This window comes from Taudactylus pleione, unplaced genomic scaffold (genome assembly GCF_031769625.1).
Source record: "Taudactylus pleione unplaced genomic scaffold, aTauple2 ptg000253l, whole genome shotgun sequence".
Classification (NCBI taxonomy): Eukaryota; Metazoa; Chordata; class Amphibia; order Anura; family Myobatrachidae; genus Taudactylus; species Taudactylus pleione.
In genome coordinates, this window is record NW_028284655.1 from 4,686,011 (window position 1) to 4,702,955 (window position 16,945).

General features: G+C 44.1%; 1 protein-coding gene across 2 annotated transcripts in view; it reads left to right on the plus strand.

Annotated features, from left to right (window-relative positions):
• The window catches only part of LOC148515124 (G protein-coupled receptor kinase 5-like), a 62,763-nt gene that overhangs the window by 23,483 nt on the left and 22,335 nt on the right, over positions 1-16,945 (plus strand). For both annotated transcript variants that reach the window (XM_088480383.1, XM_088480384.1), the window contains exons 2-4: positions 10,927-11,022; positions 13,448-13,560; positions 13,717-13,794. In XM_088480383.1, the coding sequence (XP_088336509.1) occupies positions 10,927-11,022; positions 13,448-13,560; positions 13,717-13,794 (287 nt within the window). The remainder of the gene's footprint in view (positions 1-10,926; positions 11,023-13,447; positions 13,561-13,716; positions 13,795-16,945) is intronic.

Consider the following 16,945-nt stretch of genomic DNA (forward strand, 5'->3'; position numbering starts at 1 on the left):
CATTGTGTATGGACAGATATATACACTGAGGTAAAACGCAGAAAGTGCTTAGTCAGTAGTGGTGTCTCCAATTGTGTATGAACGTATATACGCTGATGTAAAACGCAGAAAGTCCTTAGTCAGTATCGGTCTCTGTAAATGTGTGCATTGTGTATGGATGTGTGTGTGTGTGTGTGTGTGTGTGTGTATATATATATATATATATATATATATATATATATATATATATATATATATATATATATATATATATATATGTGTATTAAGTGCTTTTCCTCTCTGTTAGGCATGGTAACTATGCATAATATACATGTCTGTTTCATGGGGGCAGAAGTATCTGCGTGCTAATCAAACATAATTGCACAAAGCTTTACTATCTCTTTGCTTGTGTTATTTTATCTGACATTTTAGGGGTAACTCCGGTTACAGTTCAGATTTTACCCAACAGCGCCACCACCTCCCATCTAGCAGGACTGCAGTGGTCATTCCAGCGACTTGGCATTAATGATCAGGTGTGATGAGAATACTATAGCCTGAACAATCCACAATTAGTATTTTTTTTTTTTTCTGATAGCTGAAATGATCTAGAGAACATCCAGTTTCCTGTATACACACTACACAAGTCTTGTTCTTATATGAACTATACATTTCTTGCGGTGATGGTTTTTACATGCAGACTGAGAGATGACATCTATACACAGTGCATTTGCTGCACAACATCGTCTAGAATTGATCTGTGAACAGCTGTCTGCTCCGCTCGCTGTGTACACACTGTGCAGTTATCAGACCAACTAGTGGAGAATTGTCCTTTTGGACCGATAATTGCACAGTATGAACCTATCATAACGCAGGTGCTGATTGGACAGAGCCACAGTATATGGCTCCCCATCATGAAGTTGCTAGCACTAGGGGTAAGAAGCATTGCAGAAATGGTTGGGGTGAGGAGTCACTCCGATGTGTAGGGAAGACTGGAGGATTACACATTTGAAAGTGTGACTGTTGCCTCCTGATTAAATAGTAACAAGATGTTTCAACTGATGTAGCTGCTTGTTGCGCCTCCATAATATACAGTATTTTATTTATATGTAGGTGTCAAGGCTTTACATGCGATTTAAACGTGATGATCACCATCCTCATGCTGAGAGTGGTGTTAGTTTAGCTGGTGTGCTGAAAAATGACGGATCTGTAATAGGGCTTTGTACAGACATTGCTCAAAATTCTCTTTGGATTTGAGACTTTGAATATATTTAAATCCTTTTCAAACACTGCTTCACATTTTTGCCTACTGCATACAGGACAGTGTAATAATTGGTGCTTTCTAGGCTATTCCAGGATTCACAAAAACAATATTTGTAGAAGTACAATGCTTCCGGGCCCCAGGATGGCTTGCACCCTCCTCGTTGATATGCTGAGGGATGAGCACGCACACCTAGGCAGGTATCTTTAAGCACAAGGAGTCCTTTTTTTAATAACGGAATCCACCTAAAGGGTTACAATCAGCCAATCATGTGGCAGCAACTTGGTGTATACAAGCATGCAGACATGTTCAAGAGGTTCAGTTGTTCAGAGCAAACACCAGAATGGGAAAGGAGTGTTATCTGAGTGAGTTTGACCATAGACTGGTGGTGCAAGATAGGGTGGTTTGAGTATCTCTGAAACTCCTGATCTGGAATTTCCGGAATCACAGTCTCTAGAGTTTATAGAGAATTGGACACAAAACAAATAACATCCACTCAGCTTCGGTTTTGTGGGGGAAAGTGCCTTGTTAATAAGAGGAACAGCCAGACTGGTTTACTTTGAGGTAGGTGGCAGTAGAAAAGAGTGTTCGTGTCATGCAGAAAAGAGTCTATGAATGCACAGCACGTCACCACACCAGGCTTTACTCCTGTTAGCCAAGAACAGGAAACAGCCTACACTGGAAACAGACTCGCCAAAGCTGCCCAGTGGAAGACTGGAAAAGTGTTGCCTGGTCGGCTGAATCTTCATTGGTACAAGCAAATTCTAGAGACAGAATTTGGTCTTGTATCATTGGTTCAGGCTGGTGGTGTAATGGTGAATGTGTTCTTGGCACATATTAGGCCCCTTAATAACAATTGAGCAATGTTTAAATACCACAGACTTCCAGAGTATTATTGCACACCATGTACAATACATTATGGCCACAGTCTGCCCACATGGCTATTACTAGGATAAGACCTTGTCGCAAAGCGCACGTCCTCTCAAGCTGGTTCAAAGAATGTCAAGCTCACTGTATGGGGTGGGGGGTATTTCATTGTTTAGCACTGCTGCAGCTCCCGTCTAAAGTGACCGGGAGCAATTCAGTTATGCTGATAGTGTGAGTGCTGCGAGCGCACACTATTTCTGCTCACACCCTCCCAGCTGATATCCATGCAAAGTCGGGTGTTTTTTGGCGTCCAACTGCAGAGCGCATTGTTGTTTACACAATTGTAGCTGCTTTACACGTCTCATTCTGGTGCATTTGGGTGTGACATGCGTGATAAGTAATGGGTTCCCACTGTACTCGCTCCCGTTGAAAAAACAATTATTGCCCATTAGGCCCCCATTACTTATGGGTGCCCCAAAAACAATTGAAGTCATCATCATTTTATATGGCACCACAAGTGTTCCGCAGCACCTTACAAGGTACATAACCAAAAAGTGACTTACAGTAAAATACAATACAATGAAGGACAAGGATAATATACATTGATACATAGGTGGCCATAACACCCAATTAAGCAACAAAGCATAGGCACCAAGTGTTAGGTGCCCTAGTGGTGAGTAAGAGGTAGATGAACATAAAGTAAGGAGAAGCATAAGAGGGTAGAGGGCCCTGCTCACAAGAGCTTACATTCCTAAGGGGAGGGGCAGACAGACGAGCATGATACACATGGGGCAGACAGGGAGGAGGGAGCATGTAGCAGCGGGTTAGGATGAGAGCTGGAAAGCATTGATGAAGTATTGGGTCTGGAGAGCCCGTTTGAAGGATTGTAGAGAGTTGGAGAGTCTGATGGGGAGAGGGAGAGAGTTCCACAGGTGGGGAGCACAGTCTCCTCTTCATGTGTAGACCCAGTGGCCTCAGTGATGTCATGTCACTATTGTTACGAATTTTCAAGTAGTGACAGGCTTCAACATTACAACATGATTCTGAATTCTATGACATGTTGCACCTCTGTGACATTGTATAACCACTATTACATGTTGTCTCTGCACCATGCTATATCCTCTCATTCACATTGTGGTATCCTGTTACCCAAACAAATCATGTGTGCTATTTTCTAACCACTAATATACATTCTGGCAATTTTTGTCCGAACAACATGCTGACCCCCCACCACCCCAAATCCTCAGTGCCATGGTATAGCCTGCAATATACTTTGTGGTGTCCTGACACCTCCCTCATCCTCTGTATGTGTGGTACACTCTGTAACATACATAGTGGTATGCTGACCCCCCGTCTTCCTCTGTACCATGGTATAATCTGTAACATACATAGCGGTATGCTTCTACCCCCGTCCTCCTCAGTGGCATTGTATAATCTGCAATACACATTGCGGTATGTGCCATGTTATTATGCCATGTGGCGAGTCTCTCCTGACCGCTGTGTTATGTCCTGCTCCTCACTGTGCTGCTGACTTTGGCACATCCCCAGATTTGTGTCATGAACTCTGACTTCATTCCAGAAGGAAACGTTTGTGTTACGATAACACAATCAGACTTTTTACCGACTGTTGAATTTGATTCCTTTAATATTTGCTTTCAGTAGACCAATTACATAAAAACAAACAATATCCCTGTAACCTGTGCCAAGATTACCATTACATGTGCCATAAACATACAAAACCTGGGCTGCTGCCTTTCCTTAGCGTGTTACCCTGACCTTTGAGCAGTGCTCTGGGAGCCACGTTCTAGTAAGGTGTTCATAAAAAATTGGGCAGAAGTGGAAGACAGCATGTTAAGGGTTAAACAAAGCAGCCTGTCACGTGAGCGATGGGAACATTACAGTTAGCATGAATATAGTGGCCTTACATTGTGTTAGCGTGTTTTGTACACAGCCATCCTGCGCCTGACACCTCAGGACACTGCCATCTGACCTGCTGCTGATTAACACCAGACGTGACCGTGAAATTAGTGTTGGCTTCTCCCAGCTGTGCTTCGACCAGTCTGACCACTTTAAACGTACAGTATTGGGTCACATTCTGATTGGCTACTGACTATCATTACTTTGTAGGAATTGTGCGCTGAAGAATAATCTGGTATCTGCTGCTCTGGTCATATTGCCATCCCACGTCCTGCCCTCTAGATCATTTACTCTTTCGTATATTTATGATGTGAATGACATCACGAGCTCCTCTAAGCTTATTTTACAAACCCCAGCTACATGATTTTTATTTTTCCTGAGCCAATGAGCTTAGGCTTGATAAAAAAAAAAGCACAATGAGCTGAATTAATTTTCTTTCTTTCTCTACCAGTTGCCTGTGCACCAGTTTTTTTAGAACCATTCCCTGAGGTTAGTGCGCAAATGACCATACGCTGACAGTGGAGAAATACGCTGTTGCAGAGGAAATGACACATGCAGAAATTATGATTGATTGGCATATCTTAATTACCAATATGCTTTGATTACCTGGCACTCCAATGCTTGGTCTCACACAGAGACGTGGCAGACATTTTAACTTAAACCAGTATTTGAGAATAATTCAATCTCATAAATATTGGTTCAGCCCACAATAATGGCCACCACTGCTGAGTGGGCGAGTAGTTAAAAAAAGTGTTGCTTCCTCATATGCAGATTATTGCACAAAATATAATTTATATTGGGGGCAATTCAATTCAGTGCAATGTTGAATAGCCTCAAGTAGTAGGTCCCAGAGCCATTCAACTGACCGCACTGTTAGGGCGACTAAAGGATTTCTTCTCGCACCCTCCTGAGGTGCGAGCAGAAATTCGACTAAAGTGCCTGCCGCAATGTTGTTTTCAGGCTCAGCACGGCAATAACAGCCTTGCGACCGGCACATTAATCAGAAAATGCCGGTTGGTGCAACTGAACACCCAGCTTTAGTCACGCTAACCGGCATTCTCCGATTGAGTGGTCTATGTACTAAGCATCGTTAGGAGACAGAGTGAAAAGAGATAAGGTGGGAGCTGATTGGCTGGCACCTTATCACTTTTCACTCTGTCTCCTAACACTGCTTAGTAAATAGACTCCTAAGGTGCTTTACTCTGACTTCACAGCGTGCTGAATTGAATAGCTCCGGGAACTCCTTCCCGGCGCTATTAACACTGCACCGAGTTGAATCGCCCCCATTAAAAGAGATGCAGAGAAATAGCTAATATTGTTGTGCATGTTGCCATATGTAGCACTCTCTAACATTCACTTATTCTGCTGCACAGGCAGATCCTTGGTTTCTTTTGTCCTCAGTCATTCTTGTCCTTATCTTCCTTTCCCCTGTAATATTCCTGTGGTTGGCTGATGGCGGTGCGACCAGTAGAGATGCCCGTGCCATCGCACTACAGTGGGTCAAAGGTCTCATCCCAGGTTAGTAAATTTTCTATTCTGTACTAGAAAGAAACATTGAATATTTTCAAGTGTCCTGTCAAACATGGATGTGTAACCATAATTGGTTATTTCGATATAGCTCCAATATAACCTGTACTGCTGTTTTTATGTTAATTCATGACTGTCCCTACCACAGTGCAGCATACAATTCCCAACACAGGTACATGTATGCACATACACACTACGGCAGTGATGGGCAGTCAGATGAACTTCAGGGGCGACATGGGTGGCCTTCAAAGGCCACGCATTACACTTATTCTCTGTTATAAATTGAAACAATACATTAAATCGAAGAGATACCTATCTACAATAACATATAAGCAGGCGTTTTATACAAGGGTTACATGCTCTAACAGCCAGATCTGACAATAAAGCAGGAAGGGCCGCCTGTTGTCCCATCAATGCTCTAACAGGGTTGTCAACCACCATTTAACTCACTTGGAAACCAACAAACTCAGGGCCTGATTCAGAGCTAAACGCTCTGACCAGAGTGCTCGCTCTGAATCAGGGCCCTCCTACCTTTTTTTTGGAGCGTCCTCATGGACGTTCGCATAGCTGTGGGTTACCACCCACAGCTATAGCGAGCGTCCATGATGATGGTCGCGATGGTCTTGACCATCGGGCTTGCGACGGAGACCCTGCGGTAGGGTCTAGCTGCCGCAAGCCCTGGAGTGATTTTGGCTCTATCAGAGCCAAAATCACTCCCACTGACATCACTAGTGATGTCAGTGGGGCCGGATTCAGACAGTAGGCGTTCCCATGGGAACGCCTCCGTCTGGCAGGCACGCCCACCAAAGGAGGCGTGCTGTCAATCAACATCGACAGCACGCCCCCTTTGGTGCGAGACCCGGAGCGATGGAGAGCCCTTCGCTCGCCGGGTCTCGCGCATGCGCACGACGGTGCTCCCTCCGTCGTGCGCATGCGCAGTGGGGGAACATCGACCCGCTTGCGAGCGTACTGCCGCTCATGAGCGGGTCTGAATGACCCCCTCAGTTCCACGCCCCTTCCAGAATCCACTCATTGATGAGCGTCCAGCAACTATAGAATCTTATGGTTTGCGATTGCGGAACTGCAACACACACAGAGTAGAGCCGACCTGACCATGCGACTGACGACCCCATATAGCAGGATGCGTCAGGGGCTGACATGTCGGGCACCAGAACGTCTAGTGTGTACCGACCGCCCGATATGTCGCCTGTCGGCGGGGGTGTCGCAGGTAGAACTGCTATGAACACACATAATCGTATGTATACTTTCTTTATTATAGTATAAGTAGTGTTTATGAAGAAAATTAAATCCATTTCCTCCTTTAATTCTGAAAAAGTGCCCTACACAGATTCTTCTTCTTATCTCCAATGTGAGCGCCAGTCTGCTGTCCTCATAAATCTATATCCAGCATGGTTCCTCAAGATAACAAAAACAGATCACAGCTGACTTGTGCCAAACCTTCATGGACTTCTTGTACAGGGTTGTGCCTATTATAAGGCCAAGTGGGGTAGGTAAACTGTAAGGGGTATATTTATTAAATATATCAAATACTGCAACAAATCTCTAAATTTACATATTCTACTTTTGGTAGTAGATAGAATAGTGATTAATGTAGCAATATTTGCCTTATTATAGAGGTTCCCACAGGTGGTTAAATGAAATTGACTTGGGTACTAATTAAGTCACTTGTGGTCAAGCATGGATATCCTTAAAACCTGGACTGTTAGGGTGCCTTGTGGACCGAGTTTGGGAACGTCTGCCTTATTGTTAATGCAACTTATTACTAATGTTTGATGTATGTGTGGCGAGAGTAGGCAGCCAGGCCCACATCTGCTATAGTCAGGGAAGGGGTTTTTTGGGTGGGGGAATACTGTCAATGAACTCAGATGACTATATGCAACTGGGGGCAACTTTTATTTTTATCATACACAATTGAGTTTGTCCTTTTAGTAGAGGTGGCCCTACAGTAAGGTCTGGATGCTTTGTTAGATCTGGTGACACCAGGTAATATTACCAATATGCAGTAATATGATCATTTCCTACTTTGGGACAATCCCCCTGGGGGAGATCCTGGGGTGGAGCCCATGCTGCAGGAAAGAGAAGTGGCATCTGGAAAGTGGCGAGTCTCCGAGCAAGCTTACTATGTAAGCTTCATCTTGCTGCTTTGAAAGTGATGACGGCATCGGCCTCAGCTATTCTGTCAAGTAATTATTTTTCACAAGTAAAGGGATATTATTGGGGTGCAAAGAGAAGCTCCAAAATGCATATCTCATCTTTACAGAGGAAGGAGAGAATAAGTTTACCTGTGTAATAGCCATTGCTCTGTTCCTTGGTGCTCTCCACATCAAGTAAACAGTGTGAGCAGCTGTTTTATTATTAATGTAATGTGTAATTGCACTAGGAGGCTCCTTATGTATATTAATGCTGCTCTTCATATCCTGTAAGTGTCAAGAATGAAAGGAGTCTTTATCATTCGAAAAGTGCGCCGCTAATCTGTGTAGGAAAACCTGACATGCTCTGTATTGTAGTTCTCCAATGGCTGCCTCTATAGATTATAACTTGTAACTTACCTGGCTCACTAGAAAACCATTACTATTTTACAGTGTGTACTCCGTTCACAGTTAATGAATATGCTAATGTCACTCACCACTAAGACATGGGGTTATAAGTGCCTCATACCTCAGTGTTGTCATTTGTTGTTAAATTTGATGTGGAGAATCCTGGCAAGGGCACAATTGGGATTCTCAGTCATGTATAATAGAGTCCTCTTTCTGTAGTGTAGAGCATATTGTACCATTATTTTATGTACAAAGATCAGCTGCACCTCTTCCTCTTAGAGGACGTTACTAAAGCTGTGTACACATTAGATGATGTGCAAATGATGCAATATAGTCAACGATTTCTCTTGAACTCCCGTACAAATGATATAGTGCACACGGTGCGATCAGATATCGCTGACTGATTGTCCTGCACCTTCCCGGTGTGCTGGATGATCGTTATCGTTCATCCATCGCACCACCGACGGGCCAGCGACTCGCGATCAACGATCGAGGGTCCCTATGTAAGCTGGTCGATATCGACCAGGTTGACCTGCATGCATGGACTATAGTCAATATCGTTAACGTCCATATGTGCCCGCGCATCACTAGTCGTTTGAGGGTTGGTAGGCACCAAAAAATGAACAATGACGATATGGTCGTTATCGAACATATCACGCATTTTTATCCTACCGTGTGTACGCACCATTACAAACAACGGAACAATATATTGTGCATCGTTCGGCGATTAGATCGTTAACTATATAATGTTAACATATCGCCTTGTCGTCCGGTAGAATCAACACACTGCATGATGTGGTAAAAATCGGTAACGACGTCCTCTGATCGAGCAGCATGTAGGGCCGACCAAAAGACGCAACTAATGACTCACTGGAGCGAGCGATAGTGCATACACAATGCCCAATTTGAGCAATTTGTCCTGACCCATTGGAAATCGTCAAATCATCCAAAATATCGTGTTTTAGCTTAAGAGCATAAAACTGTTGTTCAAAAACAATCCCTGTGGTAAGAGTAGAGTGACATGTCAGTTATTCCAAAAGGAACTGTCTGAAACAAACTTTCAAGAGATCCCTCGCTGCTGATCTAAAGCAGTAAGGATCAGAGATTCTCCCAAAGCTGTTTTTTTTTTTTTTTTTTTTTTATAAATCAACAAACATTACAGTAATCCGCATTGCATTATTACTATGTCTGGGTTAATGAAGTGATTACTCTTTATAGTATTAAACATAATGCAAAAACGTAGTAATGACTTAATTACAAGTTATAAATCTCTGTAGTCCGTCTGTTCAGAGATTGCAATATTTTATTGTGTAACTGCTGACTTGTGTACAGAGAGATGTTTGGGAGTTGATCATTAATGACATCAATTAACCGTAATGTCTTTCATCTACATATTAAATTTGCCGTCCCTGTAGCGTTGTCCCTGTAGCGTTGTCCCTGTAGCATAGTCCTACACGTTGCATCTCTAGGGATCAGTGAGCCATCTATGTACCACTCCAAGCTTTACCTAAGATTTGCAACATATAACAGTGTAAGTGCTGGTGTGTATACTACAGTGCTGTCTGCAGCTCCACCCCAAGGAGAAATTTGCCTGGAAGTCCTGCAAGTTATGGGATGCATAGCTATGAAGATAGCTGCACAAATACATATACAACAAGCACTGTATTACTATATCATTATTGGCTATATTTATCCTAGTCTGTATATATGTACCCTGAGAGGTTTGGTGTGCCATGTAACCACCAGTCGGGAAAGCTGCACCATTGCTCCGCCTATGACGATGCAGGAGATGAATCTAGAGGTGCGTCTGTACATGCATTAACATATGATCCCTGGCAAGCCCATTATTTATTCTGGAAGTCTACACACAAGTGCTACAGGCAGAGCCATGACTAGACTTTTTGGTGCCCTGTGAGGAGATAGGGGAGGCCAGGAGGTGCTGGGGAAATGATAATAAATAGAAAGTTATCAGGCCCTAACAGCGCCCCCTGCCCTGCGGGGCCATGGCACAGCTCGCACAACCCTAGTTACGGCCCTGGCTACAGGTGCAACAGCTGTTAGTACAGATGGTCTTTAAATGGGTTCTACACTTTTCTAAATCACGTCAAACCCCAGATATAGCACTTTGATGCCAGGATGCTTAGATGGTGTAAGCTAGCAGCACGTGCAGGTATTGCTTTGCGCAGCGAGTGTGACGATAGCTGCAATTACTTAGGGGTCCAATTTAATAACAAGTGATATTCTTTTATCACTCGTTGCCAATGTTAAATGGATCCAACCAATCACCTTCTAACTGTCATGTGTTTAAAATATGACAGAAGCTGATTGGCTGGAGCACCATTTAAGATTGGTAACGAGTGTTAACAAGACTATCACTCGTTATTAAATACGCCCCATAGTCAATTCTATCCAATTCCACAGTTAATTGTATAGGGAAAGATAACTGTGCCAGGGAGAAGTAAGCTGATGGTTTCAGCCGCTGTTCTAGGACTCGGTGACGCATTCTGTTACTGACATACGAGTACACTGATGTTTATATACTGTTTACACTTATTTTAGCATTGCACTTTATGCATAGTTTATATAGTAATTATCTGAACAGATGCATAGCATTGATCACAGCGCTAAATACTGCCCTGATAAATAAGAACAGCTCCACCCCAACAGTCTTCCACACAGGTAAGTAATCATACAGAAAGTTGGCTGCCATAGACTGGCTGGGCATGCTGGAAGTTGTAGTGTCATTGTAGCTAGAGGACTGTATGCTGCTAATGGAGGAGTTTGTATGTTTTATGTTCTTTTTTTCGCCCTGGATTTCAGGTGGAGGAGGCAAACGGAAAGGGAGGAGTAAAAAATGGAAGGAAATCCTGAAGTTTCCACACATCAGCCAGTGCGAGGAGCTGCGCAGGCAGCTGGGTGAGTCAGCACAGGGTTAGTTCAATGTATAAAAAAAATTGAATATATATATATATATATATATATATATATATATATAATATATATATATATATATATTAATGTGTTTTATTAAGAGGGACCTGGAAAAGGAGGAATGAACCTTATTTAATGTAGTTGTATTGCCGTTATGTGATGGGGTGGTACAAAGAGGGCGCAGTGTACAAGACAGGCCTATAAATGATATAAAGGGTTTCTGCCTATTATGAATGCAGACGTTTACACTGAACAGGCCACGGCTATTTGACCCTATGGCTTTGGTCCTGACCCCAACACCTCAGCCTCGGTCTTCAAGAGGCGCAGAGAACAGAGATCTTAGACCACCCCTGTTTTACTGAATAATAAAACTTTAACATTCTATGAGCACCTTATACTCATGTCTGCCCCACGGAAAGCGTTGCCCAACTACATGGTCTTCTTTCTGTGGCTCTGTTTAATAACTTTGCTTGAAACTTATTCTATTGACTATGGGGCAGATTCAATTAGCTGCAGGATTTACCCCGCGACTAATTGCCGGCATAAATTTCTGCGGCACGGGGAAAAGCTATTCAGTGAAAAAGCCTTTTTCCTGCGCTATCAAAATCGGGACTCATGCGCGGTAACACACTGATTCCGCGTAAACAATGTGTTTTTTCCCTCGCTCGCAAGGCCGATTTGGTCGTTTTGATGTGGCTTTTACCTCGCACCTACATGAGGTGAGAGGTAAAGTCCGACTGCGGGGACTGGCGGACTCCCGCGTAAGCAATCCCCGCTAATTGAATAGGTCCAGAGCGGCAGTTAGCTTTGGGGTAAATCCTGCAGCTAATTGAATCTGCCCCAATATCTCTGCATGGTGTCAGTCTATATCCTTGTGTGGGATTTCTAGTTAACTTAATGACAAAAATGTCTCCATTAACCCTACTGCGTGGCACCTCTCAGACCTCATTCTGCTGTAATGTCTGCCATGTTGAATAGAGCCCAATACAGCCATATGTCTATCCATGGACTTATTAGGTGCAATAATCTAATAGGTGTCATGTTGCGGTTCTCTTCAGCTCTTAGTAAATGAGAGAAGTGTATATCCATTGTAGAGCAGAAAGGACGATATTGTCATCCCCATGTGCCAGTGAGCCCCTTCTCAGATTTTTGTCCTCTGGGAGGCCGAGCATCATATTTTTCCTGGGAATCTTTGGTTGAATCTTTGGAGATTATCCTATTTTCCCCTCCCGCTGCCAGGAATCTGAACTCTTATTAGACTTTTCTTGATCTTGTTGCGTTTTGTGTTTCAAAAAGTCCTGGCACATAGCCCAGGCTCTATAGATAGAATAGCTTTTAGTAAGTATGTTTTAACAAGTAAATCTTTAAGGTTCTATTTCTGTGCTTTCAATTTTGTCTGCGTCTTAACTGTGCCCCTTTCAGATGACTGTTACTGTTCCTTTTCCTTAGTTGGTCATTGTCTTAAGCTGCAACAAAAAAAATCAAATTAGATGGTTTATTTCATTATTTCAGGTTAAATTAGTCACAAATTGCTGCCATTGTTGGGCCCAAAATTACAGACCGGACATTGAAACTGGTGGAACTTACAGATGGGCCAAGATCTGAGTTTCTCAGGTCATCTATAATTGTGCCACATAGGATCCGGACACTGATGCTAAATGGACTTATCTGTCCAACTTGACCACACCTGTTGGGCACAGGCCCCAGCACTTGAGTAGATTGGTTAGGTCTTCATGTTTTCAGTTCAGATATAGGCTCTTCGTATCAATGCTACAGGTGTTGGCATTTGCTTTTGTGCATCTAGGCTCACAAGTATAAATGTTTCATTTATTTTGTGCACACTTAGAAGACGGCCATATTCCTTGGCTTTTGGTTTAGCTCTGGTCATCGGCTGCCATTTTGTATAACCCTCATGACCTTTAGGTGGTGTCACACTTGCGTGTCTGAACAGTGGAATATCATGGAGTTGAGCAGTATTGTCACCGGTCATACAGTGGATGTGGCTAGTGCCAGGTGTGTTAGGTCAGTGGTGTGTATAGGCCTCTGTGGTGAAGGTCTGTCTCAGCAACTGAGCAATCAACTAAATAAGATATAGTTTCCTTCCTTATGCTCAACCCCTGCAGCGTCCCTGCTCCTCCATTGATAAGTACCCTCATAGTAGCCCAGTAGAAGTCAGACTTGGCTGTGGCATGTACCAACCTTACATTTTCACCCGTATTAGCTGTCGGAGGCCAACGCAAATTATATATTTAATTTTTTTTTTCAGGTTACAAGAACCAAGTTACATGTAGTGTAATATTGTACAGATGTATTTTGTTTGGAGAACCCTGAAGTAATCCTACTGTAATAATGCTTCCTCTCTAAATACGGTTTGCCTTTTCTTCCTTCTGTATTTGGCTCGTTCTCACAGATCGGGACTACACCAGCCTCTGCGAGAAGCAGCCCATCGGACGCCTCCTCTTCCGCCAGTTCTGTGAAACAAGGGACCATCTTTTTAAATGCATCCTTCTCCTGGACGCAGTGGTAAGGAAATGGGGCTGATGGTACAGTGTTATTCTACATTGTTACACTGTGCAGTATATAGAGCTAGCACTTGTATTCAGTGTATATAGTGACTGCTCCGTGTCGTGATACTGTGCATCATGTTCACACAGCCCCGGTTTGTGTCCCTTTTATTAGACAAACTATGAAGTGTCCCCAGATGAGAAGAGGAAAGAGGCCGGAGAGGAGATCATTAAAAAGTTCTTTACCTCAACGGTGAGTAATTGTATTGCTGTATAATGAGTTTAATTGATTTTTTTCTTTACCAGTCCTACCTTGTGCAATGTGTGGGTTTACCTGTAGGTGTCGCCAGTGAAGCAGGACAGCACCAGTAAATGAACATCTCTACCAATCAGGATTCAGTTTCCTCTCTTTATTTTTTTTCATCATCAATGGTTTTTATTAGAATATAAATCCGTGAACCACGGAGGGGAAGGGATATAGAAAGGGGGCAAGGGGGGAGGGAACAATCTCAATATCTCAATCTCAATATCAATATATCCAACAATACATTTGATAAAGAATTAAAAAAAAAAAAAAAAGAAAACAATGGCAAATAAATTACAGACCTCAAATTCAAATAGCAGCAAAAACAATGACATAAAAATTAAATATAAGAAAGAAAAAACCCAGAGACTGGAAAATAAGGGTTCAGTTTCCTCTTGACCTGCTGTGAGGAAATCTGGACAGAGGACTCTGCTAGAATAATGTGTAGATTTGCATTTATGTATGTGATTGCTTAGGGCTGAGCTGCAGAGGGCTTCTCCTATGTGCTACTCTCTCTGCTCCAAGGTGAGGTGGCTGCTGGGCCTTGGCCTGTAAGTGCTGGGCCTCTGTAGGGTAACTGTTCGCTGTGCCTCTCCTCTTCTGGTGCAGAATGCCATAAACGGGTGGCAATCCTTGGAGCTTAGAGACAGGCAACACTCAAGGACAGTCTACAGAGGCTGCCTTAAAAAAAGTGTCAACCCAGAACTCCATTTACAAAAAGGAAGCCAAGGATTCTAGTAGTGTCCGTCCATAGGTGAGAGCACGGGATGTACCAGGTTTCCTCAGACATGGCAATCATGCCTGTAATTCCGCTGAGCTGGGGAGACTCTAACGTCCATAGATCTGAATGACTCTTAACTTTGTGTTCCCATTTCAACTGCCCCTCAATGTCCTGCTTATGGGGTAAATGTTCCAATATTCGGCAGCTTCTTGCACCTTTACACACATCCTGGTGGTGGTTGTGGCACATTAAATGTTACAAAGAATCAAATACTTTATTTGGAAAATATCTCCATAAAGATTAAGGAGTCTATGTACTAAGCCTTGGAGAGAGATAAAGTGGATAGGGCTAATGTATCAGCTCCTTACTGTCATTTTTCAAACACAGCCTGTAACATGGCATTTAGGAGCTTTATCTTCATCCACTTTATCTCTCTCCAAGACCGAGGGGGTCTATGTACTAAACCTTAGAGAGAAATAAAGTGGATGGAGATAAAGTACCAACCAATCGGCTCCTAACCATCACTTTACAGGCTGTGTTTGTAAAAAGACAAGTTCTGATTGGTTGGTACTTCATCTCTACCCACTTTATTTCTCTCCAAGGCTTAGGGCCTGATTCAGAGCCGCTCGCACGATGTATATGCAAATTGCGTAGGCAGTGCTATCGCACAGCAATGCATTAGCACACCCAGTATTTCTTAGACACCGATAACCTAGTGTATGCAGACACCCACCAGCCTGTTTTAAGATGCCCACTTGTGCACGTCATGTCCAGGAAGTGTATGCAACCATCGGTACATCAGGAAACATCGGATGCTATCGCAGCGCTTGAGGTTGACCATGCCCTGCCGCAAGCACTGCGAGCACTTCAGTGTAAAAACAAGCCAGGTGATGTGTACTATGATGCTGTCTTATAATTATACACACCTCTAAAACGCTGTGGAGATGCTCAGGCACGCCTGCGTTTGCACCTCCACTCCCCCGTTTTTAATGGCCAGCCCCTGATACCACCTACCAATGGCTTCTCCTGTCACTCACTCTACTGGGCTGTCTATGCACAGCGAGCGAATGCATTGTGAGCTTTCGCTAAGGTATTCGCATACGCACTGTGATGCATGCGCACATGCATACCATCGGCAGCAGCGAGAGTATGCATCTTAGCGAGCGGGTCTGAATGATCTACTTAGTACGTAGACCCTGACAATAAGTCTAAGAGCACATAACACCAGTAACTACAGCCTTATAGGATCATGGATGGCTGATCAACTGTGAGCGAAGCTGTCTGCTAACATCTAAAAGTAGGATATTTCTAGGAGCAATAATAGACCATGGTCAGTTCTGCTTTCCAAACACTAGTCCAACAAATTATCCCTCAATGTGTGAATGGCTGGTGCTTCTAGGAATGTTTTTCTCACCAGTTCAGGCCTTCTATGGGCCCAGTTTCATTTAAGAGAAATGTGATCTTAGAGTGAAACCAAATGGTGTCTTATTTTCCCTCAGGGGTCGCAGAATATGCGCTATAGCGCGTTTCTACACGTTACAGCAAACTGGGGACCCAATTTTAAAAACTGGTTGGGTCCTGTAGGACCTGCTGTCGCTGTGTGTCCTGCAGTGGCCAATCATCGCGTGGTGCCTCCCCCCAGCCAATCACCGCACAACGTCACCCCTGCTAGTCTCCTTCTTTTGCGGCGCATCCTTCGGGCAGAAGTATAGGCCAGCGTTGCATGCAGGAGGCAGGGAGGGTGGATACTGCATGGGACAGGAGGGAGCTGCAACAGTAACTCGGCTGGGGGCTCCCAGCAAAAGCAAGGAGGTAACCACTACCCCATGTGCTGTCTATCCTTACCCCCTCCATACCCTCAGTTCTGCCCCAGCTGCTATCCTAACCCCAGTATTGCCTGCTCCTAACGCCATCCTTGACCCCCAGTACTGCCCTAGTTATCTACCCTTACCCCTCCCTACACCCAGTATTGCCTGCTTCTAACCTTTTCCTTGCCCCAGTACTGCCCTAGCTGCTAATAACTCTTTTCCCCTCTATGCTTCCCATACAGTCCCAGCTGCTATCTACACTTGTCCCCTCTCTACCCCCAGTGCTGCCCCAGCTGATATCCTTACCCAGCACTGCCCCCCCCCAGTACTGCCCTAGCTGCTATCTACCCTGGTCCCCTCCCTACACCAAGCACTGCCTGTCCCTAACCACCAACTTGCCCGCAGTACTGCCCCAGCTGCTGTCTATCCTCGCTCCCCCCCCCCCAAGTACTGCGCCAGCTGCTAAATACCATTGCCCCTCTCTACCCCAGCACTGCCTGCCCCTAGCCCCCTCCTTGCACCCCAAAGCAGTGTCGCAACAACTATCTGCACTTACCCCACCCTTCCCCCA